Source organism: Anarrhichthys ocellatus, unplaced genomic scaffold, assembly GCF_004355925.1.
Source record: "Anarrhichthys ocellatus isolate YVR2014 unplaced genomic scaffold, GSC_Weel_1.0 scaffold1, whole genome shotgun sequence".
Taxonomy (NCBI): domain Eukaryota; kingdom Metazoa; phylum Chordata; class Actinopteri; order Perciformes; family Anarhichadidae; genus Anarrhichthys; species Anarrhichthys ocellatus.
The window spans coordinates 17618699-17630462 of NW_022280031.1; the positions used below are offsets into that span (position 1 = coordinate 17618699).

Consider the following 11764-nt stretch of genomic DNA (forward strand, 5'->3'; position numbering starts at 1 on the left):
CACTACATATTAGTGAAAGACAATATATTTTGTTACTTTTTGGGATGCCAAATAACTTGAAGCCACATCAGCTCAGTAGTTCAATGAAACTTGAATATTGTGTTTTCAGGATGTCTCTATAGCCATACTAACCAGTGATCCCTCCGCTCTGACAAGGTGTCTGGTGGTGGCTTCAAAGTTATTTTATTTTTTCAAATCCGATGCTCTTTGAATGTTTTTGATCAGAATTATAAACACGGTTCTTCAGTGTGCTTTCAGCCCTACTTGGCCTCAGGCGGACCCCCTCGGGCCCGACACCACTCTGTTATCAGGTTAATGTGTGTCAGTGACAGTACTGTACAGACCAGGTTTAAAACTGAATACGCAACATAATGCTGGGCCTCGGCTCAGTCCACCTCCACTTCAGGTGTGCGAGTGTGAGAGAAATTACTTCATGTAATGTAAGAATTGTCTGAAACTGTTCAAACTAGCCATATTAAGCAGATTTCAGGTTTTGAGTAGACTTGAGCTGGAAAGTGGACTGAACTGAGCCGTCGTAGCAAATCAGCCAAAGTCGGGACGGGAGAACTTCTGCGTAACGTTTAGATTCTGGCCAGAACAAGGAGGGCCACACGGTTGGTGTCCTGATGTTTTATTGGTTGTCACAACGGTTGTCGTTGGAGGAGGCCGACACTGTGACGTTGAGTCCCTTTTGCTAAAACCATTTAATGCAAATTAAGTAAAACGGTCAGCAAATTTTTATTATTAGACGACCTTTTAATGTTGTGATTCATTTGTCAGTGACCGTCTTTGGTCAAAGATTGTTTGTGAAATTGTCCCTCGGCATCAAACATTTCAGCCGTTGAGCGTCGTCACATTGACGTGAACATTTTGTAATTCAATTAAAGATTGATTTTGCTTTCTAAGCAGATGTCTCGCATGATTTTAAAAGTCTATAAAGTATTGTCCGTTTCAGAACAGGATTTGAGCCATGTATGTGTCGCATGAACGAGGGCCGCTGACTAACATTCCCCCGTGTTTGTTTTTAAAGATGGACGACTTTCACTGGCACCATTTTGTGCTCATCAAACTGTAATTATTTTTGCTTTACATGGACACAAAGTAGCCGCTGAAGTGACCAGTGACACCGACTGATATATTAAACGATGTAAGTTAATGCTGTTCGTGTTCACCAGCACGTGTTTAGTCAAACTTTGGGCTGGATTTAGAATTTTAAAAATCGATAATGGGGTTGAAAAGTTTAACTGAAAGCCATTTTACTCTAAATATCAATTATTGCAGATGTTCTCCATTCATGTGCTGTTTGTCATGGAATTTGCAAATGACAAAGCATTTGCTTATTGGTGTCAAATGTCTTAAAAAGGATCCTGTTTTTTTTTTTTTTTTTTTTGTTTGTTTTTTATTGATTGAGTTCTTCTTGGTTCTGATGGTGTACTTGAACAGACCCTGGTTGGTAGGAATAATGAGTAGAGGCGTTTTAACGGTAAAAACCTGTTCTGCCTTGAAATGCATTTTGTTCAGGACTTCATGTTTCCTGTTAGTGTCGCTGTCTTGTTGAAACCTAATCCGTTTTGTTTTTTAAAGAAGCTTTAGCTCCTGTTGGTTTTTCTTCCAAACATCTCCCAATGTGTGTTTTTGTGGAGCGCCTTCAGTCGTAAAGAGTCCGAGGTTTTAACAAGACAGCAGGGGTGATTTTTGTTCTTCACATGGAAAAACCTACCTCCACCTGGCTGCAGTCTGGCCTTTTTTTTTTTTTTTTTTTTTTTTTTTTATTTTTTTTATAAAAAATTTTTTTTTTTTTTTTTTTTTTTTTTTTTTAAAGAAAATTTTTTTTTTTTTTTTTTTTTAAAAAATTTTTTTTCTTTCTTTTTTTTTTTTTTTTTTTTGAATTTGAGGATTGTAAAGAAATGTTATTCTTTACCAAGCAGCACTTTTTTAAATATTGATGTAATTAAAGAATGAATGAGAGCTGGAAGTCTGTGGTTTAATTGTGCGTGCACATGCACACACCCCCCCCATTGAATGTACAGAGTGACATAAAGAAAAGGAAGTTGTTTTATATATTTTAATGTAATTATACACTTACTAAAACTCGTACTGTTAAGTGAGACATAAATGTAAAGATTGTAATACATCACTTTCAAATCTCTAGAAAACATCAATTAAATCAGAACAATGAATAAGGATTTAAGTGTTTATATACGTGTGTATATATATTACATATTTTACAAAAAAAATATTCCCATACAACTAAACTGCACCCAAAAGTGTCGGAACTATATATAGAAACATAACTAAAGAATGCAACAAAAGCACTTCATTGAGTTCAGTCAACAAAGCTACTTTAAGTTTACTGAAACACTTCATAGTTTGCTCTGAAATGAACACGAGATTGAAACAAAGGCAATGAAACTACGTATTTAGGTTTGGCTTAAAATTACCACGAAATTGAAATAAATAAAAACAGAAGTACTTTATTCTTGGTGGAGAAGCAGGTGGGCCAGGAAATAAAATTGGTCGATTTGTAAGCATAACCTGTCGGAGCTAGTGGGCTAACGATAGCATTCTACAATTTGTAAATTATACAGCAGAACCCCTCCTTTATATATATACAGTATATGTATATGTTGCCATGAAGGTTATGAAACATCAACACATCGTGATATTCTGAACGAGAGGTCAATCCCGTCTTCTCAGCTGGCCAGACTTCAACACATTTCAGTCCAGACCACATTATGAGAAATCCACAGTCCTCGTTTTGTGTAACAAAAACAAACAAACCTTTACGCACCTGTCAGCCTCCGCCGCCCCTCCCAGGTGTACTGATATGTGAATGTTTTCTCAGGGCAAAGTGTGAGGCCGCAGCGGGCAGGTGAGTTGTGCAACCTGAACTCAGTCCATGTGTCCCGGTATGCATGTGAACATGTGCCAGTTATGTAGTGCTTGTGTGTGTTATAACTATGTTATCTCATTCTTGTGCGGCGTAGGCGTTTCTCTTAAACTCACTTCCGGAAAGACGTTCAGTTTAACGACCAGAACTTCAGTGTTCAAATATCTTCTGATAAAACAAGACAGAGTTGCCAGATCAGATTGTCTGTTTCACAACTCAAAAACAATTCAATAAACATTACAAAAATTACAACCTTGCAAAAAAAGGTGCTGCTTTCATCAACTTATCCAAGGTGCTTGGCAGAGGTTGCGGCAAGCACCAAAACCTGCGCGCTGCCTACATTGCCAATGAAAATTCATGTCAATCTAATATTTTCTCTAATTAAATGAGTCAACAATAAAAAGTTTACTGAATTATTTTTCTGGGTTTTTAACCATGAAATAACAGCATGTTTGGTCACACAATGTTTTCAATACTATGTTGACAAAAAAATCCCAAATTTCATCTACCAGCTAAATTTTATCAGAAGTTGCCCAATTGGACTGAAACCAGCCCAATCTGGCAACACAAGCAAGATAAAAGATGGGAAAAAGCATGTGGTAACAGTTCTTTAAGTCTCACCGTGTGTGTTTTTAATGATTAGTAATTTGTTTTGGTACAAAGGAAGGTGTGTCTGTGTTTTCTGATATGTAGGTCAAGGCGACTGAGTGGATGTGACTGTCAGGTGTTTCCGATAGCATCTAACGAATTGCTTCATATACCATAAGGCCGTTTCATCAGCGAGCGACAGATTAGGTTTGTTGTTTTATGAAAGAGTGCAGGGAGAGGCCTGATAGTGACTGTGCTGAATACACACAAACACACACTTATCTCAGTATGTTACAACATGAAGTTAGTTTTGTAAAAAGTTTGGCATTAGTTATAGGCGTTCATCTGTGTTTACACTTCTAATTTACAGGCTATAGAGAGGCAAAGCCCCGCCCCTTCTGTTTGACCATATGTCTGAAAAAATATGAACGGAAGTCAATGGCAAGAGACAAAAAATGTGTAGTTTTAATTGTGTCATGAATAACACATGTGATGTTTGTCAATGTAAAAAATTATTTTTATTGTGAAGAAAGTCGCATTCTGTTGTAAAACTGTTGTGAATATGTAATTAGTAAGACGACACACCCTAAAGTCGAGTTAAGTGTGCTTGGTGTGCTTCGTACCAGAATGTACTCAAACATACGAGTTTTGCTCTTTCTTTCGCTTCCCGGCAGATAAAAAGAGTCCCTGGATAAAACACATCGGGTGAGATAACGTTGCTCTTGTGTGTAGATATAGCCAAGTTAGCTAGCGAGCTAGCCAGCCAAGGTAACGCCTGTGGTTGGAGTTGGTGACGTATATTGTGCGAGACGAGAGACGTAGTTCCAAACTAAATGGTAACACGATACATTTATGACAAACTGCGATTTTTTTGACATGCAAACATTTTTTTTTAAATTGACAAACATTATGTGTTTGTAATTAATGGCACAATTCAAATGGGATCAAAAGAATATTTGTCTCTCGCCGTTGACTACCATACATTTTTTTCTCCGAAATAAGGTCCCATGGGGGACATCGGAAGGGGCGGGACTTTTCACCACTGTAAGTGTCTTGATCTTTTATCACCTTATTGCTTCTTCCCATGTTGTTTTGATAACTGAATCATACAGGTTTTTATTACAGTCAGAGGTCATAAATGTTTAAGAGACTTAACCCATTGACAGCATTGTTATCACCCCACATCAACAGGAGTATTATTGAGTTTATTGAGTTATTAATTTTGACTCAGTCCCACTTTACAACATCCTGCTGTCACAAATACTCACTAGAGCGCCAAACGTGGATTAATCCGCCGCAGAAAATAGTCCCCAACAAATATGTTTGTCCTTGCTAGAAAGAACAATGCCCAGCTGTTTTAGGGGGGGAAAGAATAGAATAACTATATATTTCTGAGACATTTATTTTTAAAAGATGCAAGCAATGGGCTAGAGCTATATATGGCTTCACTTTCTTTTTGTGTCGGGAATTTTTTCTACCATAAAAACTTTATTGGCACTTATTATTAGGGACATAAATTGAGCTGCTGCTCTCTCTGAAGGAGGAAACTACAAATAAAAGCCACGGCCCCAAGGCAGAGTATTTGATTTAGTTAGATTTTGGGTGGAGTGTCACTATACAGTCAAACTCTAACAGACCAAGACCAGTGTGTGTGTGTGTGTGTGTGTGTGTGTGTGTGTGTGTGTGTGTGGGCGTTTTACAGTAGCTTGACTGTGTTTGCTTCTCATGTGGTTCAGTGAACCCAAATATTCTGACTCATTCATTCTGACCGCCACATCATGACAGAGAGAGAGGGAGAGAGATGGAATGGAGAAATGGAAAAAGAATACAAGAGAGAGGGGAGACAAATGAGAAAGAGAGGAGAGGAAAGATGGAGACAAAAAGCAAGGAGCAGAGGACACGAAGAGACAGAGAGAGAAAGAGGAGCCATGAGGCCAAAGTTCGTCCCCCGTTTTTTATTTTCCTACAGTGCAGGAAATAATGACAGAGCCCAGGGAGAAGGTTCTAACACAACTCGGTCCAAACCACACTCTGAATACAGACGCTGAGCCACAACACAACGCACACACGAGTCATAAAAGGAAAGATGGCTCAGAAACAGTTGTTCCTTCACGCAGGAATGCAGCTGTAGTGAGCTACAAATGGTTTCCAGTAAGTCGTGACACAAAAACGGTGTCAAAAATTGTCCAAATGTCCAAAGAAACCACTCTAACCACTGCACTGGGCAATTTAAAATATCCACCGTCCATCAGCACTCTCTGTTTGTTCCAGGACATCAGATTTTGGAGAGAATATGACAAAATATGGCTAAATATAGAGCTTACAATTGCCACGAGCTCCGTTAGCATTCAGCTCCAACTAGCTACGTAAATGCAGATGTGTAACAGAAGTGCTTCAAAAAGTGCCACAATATGGCTAAATACACTTTTGTCATGGCTTGTGGGCATGCAGACTAGTCTGCCTCGTTGTGTTTATGCTCGCGCTCATGCGACCGCGGTGAAGTATCGTTTATTAACATTAGCTTAACATCTCTGCCGCTTCAAAAATCATAAAAGTTGTATTCATTGGTGAAGATTATCTCGCTGAACAAAACTTTTAAGTGTCATGAACGTTATTTTGGAGAGTTTATCTTCTGCAAATATCCAAGAATCCCCTTTTTTTGACGAGGGAACCGGTTGATTTACAGAGATACTTTAATCCCTGCAGCAGTCTCGACTTCTGGACTCGGTGTGAAAATGTCTTGTGTGATAAAAGCGCGCCAATTTTTCTTTCAGACAGCCAGTGTGTGGCAGCTGTTCTCAGTCATCGTCCTCGTCATCATGTGTTCACGCTGAGACGTTAAATCCACATTTAGCCGGGACGTGACTCAGTAGCCGGTAACTCCACCAGTCCTTCTAGCTTTTTCCAAGGCTGACGCAGCTGTCCTACATTCCCCTCATCTGTAACCCATTACCCAGAACCCTTTGCTCTAGTGCCTGGCCAGGAGCTCCCCCGAGGGCCGACAGCCAGCTCTGACGATCCGCTTCCCGTCTGCACGTCACCTGCTATGAGAGTCACGTTAAAATAATGAGGCCATTATATCAGCGCTGCGTCACGAGCACGAGATCCTGATCCGGGCTGGCTGGCACTGTGTGTGTGCGCGTGTGTGTGTGTGTGCGTAGCCTGCAGCGATGCCAAGAAAGTTTAAATGTGTGTCTGTTTGCTGTGTGTGTGCTTTTCTTTGTGTCTCTGTGTGCAGTCATCCTTGTTAAACTAGTTCCCAGAGAAAATGTATGTAATTTGCTGCTAGCTTGTTCTGAGGTAAAAAAAAAAAGGTTTCACATTCAAACAGAGCCAAATGTATAAATACTGTGCACTTATTACACTTGTTTGGCACTTTTCTACAGAAGTTGATGTGCGTAAGAACGTTTTTGCCGTAGGTGCCAAAAATGAAGAGAAAATATTAATTTGTGCAGATTGAACACCGGATCACCAGCGGCGTCAGTGTTGGACCCTCTAATGGCCATCAGGGGGCGACTCCTCTGATTGTATAGAAGTCTATGAAAAATTACTAATTTAGTAAATTATGGTCCATTTAGAGTCAAATAGACCATAAAGCAGAGTATGCTTTAGGGCGGGACTACCTTTGATTGACAGGTTGCTACCACGGCGTTGTCTGCTCCGGAAGTTCTACGTGTTTTTATATCTTACAGCTTTAACCCTTTAACAGTTTATTTTTAGTTCATGAAAGTTAAATGTAACATTTTGGACTGCCTAAAGCATTCAGTTGTTTGATGTGCCCTCTCCAGTCACTTCTGGTTCCAAAAAACGACCAAAAACCAACATGGCAGCGGCCAAAATGCCGAACTCAAGGCTTCAGAACTGTCCACAAACCAACGGGTGACGTCACGGTGACTACGTCCACTTCTTGCATACAGTCTGTGGTTGGACCTCACTTAAGCTTTGTTTATACTCTGGTTGTGGCACCGTTTTCGTGAGCCCATATCTCATATTCATGCACTACTTTATCGCCTTTGTACGAGCCCTGTGAAGAAGGAAGTCAAGTATTAAATGCATGATGAAGACACAAAGGTTGAATGTCCTGTAAACAATTTGACTTGGCCGCAAAATATTTACTCAAATGTCGAGTTTTACAAACTCCTGTTTCTAAACAAATTTACCTTCTTCTTAAAATCTTCAGGCATATTAATAGTGCTTTTATTAGTGAACTTTTTGCAACAATACGCGTGCATAGTCGCCCCTGAACTCGTTACGGCTTCACTATGGCGAGTATAAACTAAGTTTAAGTCTTTTGTGGCTGAAAGGGAACAAATCTCTGAAGCCAGGTTCCAAAACCTGGTGAAAAAAAATGAAACCAGAAGAGTGGTGGCAGTTAATAACAGCAGATTTACGCTCACGTAGTTTTGGCCCTGTCGTGTACTTTCAGCGCCCAGTTACATACTAGTTCAAAGCTGGTTTGAGACTAAATGTGTTTGACTTTTTATCTGCTGCTTTTCTACATCAGGAAGTATCCATTGAACTAAGGACCCTGCTCCTTTAGTGTCCTCACTGATCTGATGTCAAGGTTTAAATGACGTAACAGCGGGAGGGGGTGAGCCCTCAGCTCTGGTGTACTGTTATTAATGTCAGTAGTTTGTGTTCGTGAACCGGTTTCATGTGACAGTGTCACCCTGAGTTCGTGAACCGGTTTCATGTGACAGTGTCACCCTGAGTTCATGTGTAAATGCGATCCCAGACGAGGCGGCTACAGGTTTTCACCCGATAGTTTAGGAGACTGGCTGAGTCACACCTTCAGCTTCACTGACCCCCTCCCTCCCCTTCGTCCTACTGACGTGTGAAAGTGGTCTCGGTCAAACCATCGACGCCCCATTAGCATGCTAAAGGAAGCGGCTAACTGTCTCTCTCACACATTTGCATTCTCTCTGCTCTGGATCGTTGGATCGTTGCTGTGAGGTGCAGGAGACTCCGTAGAGTCTGCTTCCTAAAACTCTGACGTGACTGGTGTCATGTGAACAGCTTTGAAGATGAAATCAGAGTGAGCGTAACTACATTCACACTGCTGCTTATAATTAAAACTGGAAAGGATTATTTTGAATCTTGAATCATAGAGAAGTTTTCAAACCCCAGGCCTCAACTGTAGACGGTGTGATCTAATAAACACCTGCAGACAGGTATAATAAGATCATGCAGCAGAGCCAGAGGCCTAGTCCACACAAGCACGGTTTTTAAAAAAACACAGATGTTGCGTTGGATGAGTAGCCTCTGTTCCTGACTATGGTGGAAGAGTAACTGTGTATTTATGTATAAACATGAAGAAAGTTATGCAGGGTATTTGGCCACATCAGCTGTTCATGGACGTATTCACGCTGCCGTTGCACAACATGACCGACGCCTCACAAAGGAGATAACGGCGCCCACTCGGACGTTGCAAGCCAAAAACTCAACACGGAAAATTAAGTTGGTGCGGTTTGGGTGTGCCCGAAAGGTCAAAGTGCATTGAAATAGCTACAAAAACACACGCGTGAACCATAGACTGTATAAGAAGTGGGCATAGTCATCGTGACGTCACCCGTTGGTTTGTGGACGGCCATTTTGAAGCCTCGAGTTCGGTAATTTCACCGTCGCCACTTTGAATTATGGTCGATGCCATGTTGTTTTTGCAGCCAATGAACTGAAGTTACCATATTTGGAATGAGGAGGAGTGACGTAGAGACGCCGTATATGTCTCTGGTAGCAACCTGTCAATCACAGTGAGCCCCGCCCTAAAGCATACCCTGCTTTATGGTCTATTTGACTCAAAATTTACCATAATTTACTAAATGAACATCATGCTGTATTGAAGAAGACTTGCAACTAGAGATTGAGACCATAAACTCATGAAATTAAAATATTAATTTGACAAAATATATATTTTCATATATATAGACTGTAATATTGACACTATAAAATAAATGTATATGTAAATTGTGATGTAGAAGTGGTATACATTGAAAGGGTACCAGTGAGGTGGGAGTAAAGGGGAAAACACATAGACTGTATATAAGAAGTGGACCATGACGTCACCTATTGGTTTGTGGACTACAGTTTTGAAGTCTGGACTTTTTGTCCTTCGCCATCTTGTTTTTTTGCACCCAAAAGTGACTCGAGAGGTCGGAGCTCTCAGAACAACTGAGCGCTGAATAAAGACATTTTTAGGTGACCAAAAGGTTGTGATTAACTTCCATGAACTGAAAACACACTGTGTAAGAATTAAACTTCTAAGACACAAACACAGACAACGACGTGGTAGAGACCTGCCAATCACTGTAAGCCCCGCCCTAAAGCATCTCCTGCTTTATGGTCTGTGTGACTCTAAATGGACCATCATTTACTAAATGAACATCATGCTGTATTGAAGAAGACTTGAAACTAGAGATTGAGACCATAAACTCATGTTTACAATGTTTACTGAGGTAATAAATCAAGAGAGAAGTAGAGTCATTTTCTCATAGACTTCTATACAATCGGACTTCTTTTTACAGCTCCCTCTACATCAACAAAAGGCTTTGTACAACTTTTCTTTCTGATAATATCACTCTTCTTTTTGAAGCATACTTTGAGTTTTAAAATAATGTACCTATTTATACTTTACCACAAGCCCCGGGCCACGCCGTTTGAATGGGACATTATGTTCTTTGTGATAAATCGCTGCACTTTCATGTCCCTGCAAGGTGATTTTCATAGCGTACTGAAAAGAAAGGAGACCGATGGAGAAGATTGTGAAACCGCCTTTATGACTCTAAAACCCCGTGATCTTTTATGATGCCTTCAGTGGATTGTTTAGTCTCACTTAAAGGGAACACTGTGCTCCTCATCCCCATGTGTTGGCAACATGGACACTTGGTAGAGGAGAGTTGAGGGGTTCTGACGATAAATATGACAAAAACTAAAAAACATACAGACTCAGGTGTTTGAGGTCAGGGTGCTGCTGACCGTGCACTTTGATCAGGCTGATTACCTTTATCTGCTTCTTCGCAGAATTGTGGGTTACTGAGTGCATGCAAATGAGAGAGTTCGAGGGGAGGTCCCACTCCGTCGCTATGAGTGGAAAAACAAATGCAGAGTCTTGAAAATTCCCCCATGACATCTGACTTGTTTCCTCTGTGATTTAAATACAGAACGTGTGAGAGAGAGAAAGACAAGAGAAAGGCTTTGTTTTAAGATTCAGGTTTGTGGAAGATTTGGTGGAAGGTTCAGTCATGTGGTGGACTTTTTCAACATCGTCATAGGGAAGGTTGCTTTCATACCTGTATACCTTTATTTGTCCACAGAGGCTTATTCAAAATGAATGAAAGCTGCTTGTCGTATTGACTCATGGTGATGTCATCCTGTAGCATTGGTGCTATTGTCCCACAAAAAACACGTTTACATCCAAAGCGACAAAGTCCTTTAGCACCCGTAGTATTTTATGACGAGAGTAAAGCAGGAAGTCAGGTGACGTTATTATAGAGCGACAAAGTCTGTGTAGGGAGTTTATGTTATGTTCTCGTCAAAGCCACAAGACTCCATTGACAAAAACAGTAATTTTGTCTCACAGAACATGGGAGTTGCTGTTCTGCCGCTGCCTCGATCGGTTGGTTTCTTTGTGTTATTGTTTGACCAACCAAATTTGCTAAATAACACAAAACAAACAACCCATTCGTGGCGTTTTGCCTGAGCCATCCAGACGAGTTTACAAGCTTTAGATATTAGATTATAACTTGTTACCAGCATCAAAATGTCTGGTTGTTGCATGTTCGGTTGTCAGAATCAATATTCCAACAGTGGACTCAGGTTCTACTGAGTTCTGACAGGATCTCAAACGCTTCAGAGCAACAGGTGTTTCAGTTTAACGAGCGACCGTGTTAACAGCTGACTTTCAGCCGAAAAGCGCCCGCGGTTGGAGTGACTTGCGTTAACGGTCGGCGTGGATCGTACACACGGATGAGTACCTATTTAAAATTGATTAAAGGCTTTTACAAAGGTCACCTACATGTTCTGTCCGTGTTGTCAACAGCTGCAATCAGAAACACCAGTTAACTCATCATTTGTTAAACTGAGAAACAGGCAGCATCTTTGGCTGCGAACTATAAAACACGTTGACTATCACTGAATGCTGTGTGTACTCATCATGTCTCGCTGGTGTAACATTGTACTTTAGGTTCCTCTTCCAAAAACGTGAATATACCTGAATAATACCACACAGATCTGGAAAGTCAATTTGTTTGAGTAGCATCGGTGATCTCTGCTGATTTTATTTATTTTATT

At 40.5% G+C, this 11764-nt stretch overlaps 1 protein-coding gene across 1 annotated transcript in view; it reads left to right on the forward strand.

Moving 5' to 3' along the window:
* The window catches only part of mych (myelocytomatosis oncogene homolog), a 12513-nt gene extending 4197 nt beyond the window's left edge, over positions 1-8316 (forward strand). Inside the window, exon 4 of the mRNA XM_031849876.1 lies at positions 8214-8316. Coding sequence (XP_031705736.1) covers positions 8214-8316 — 103 coding nt within the window. The remainder of the gene's footprint in view (positions 1-8213) is intronic.
* Positions 8317-11764: the final 3448 nt, after the last annotated feature.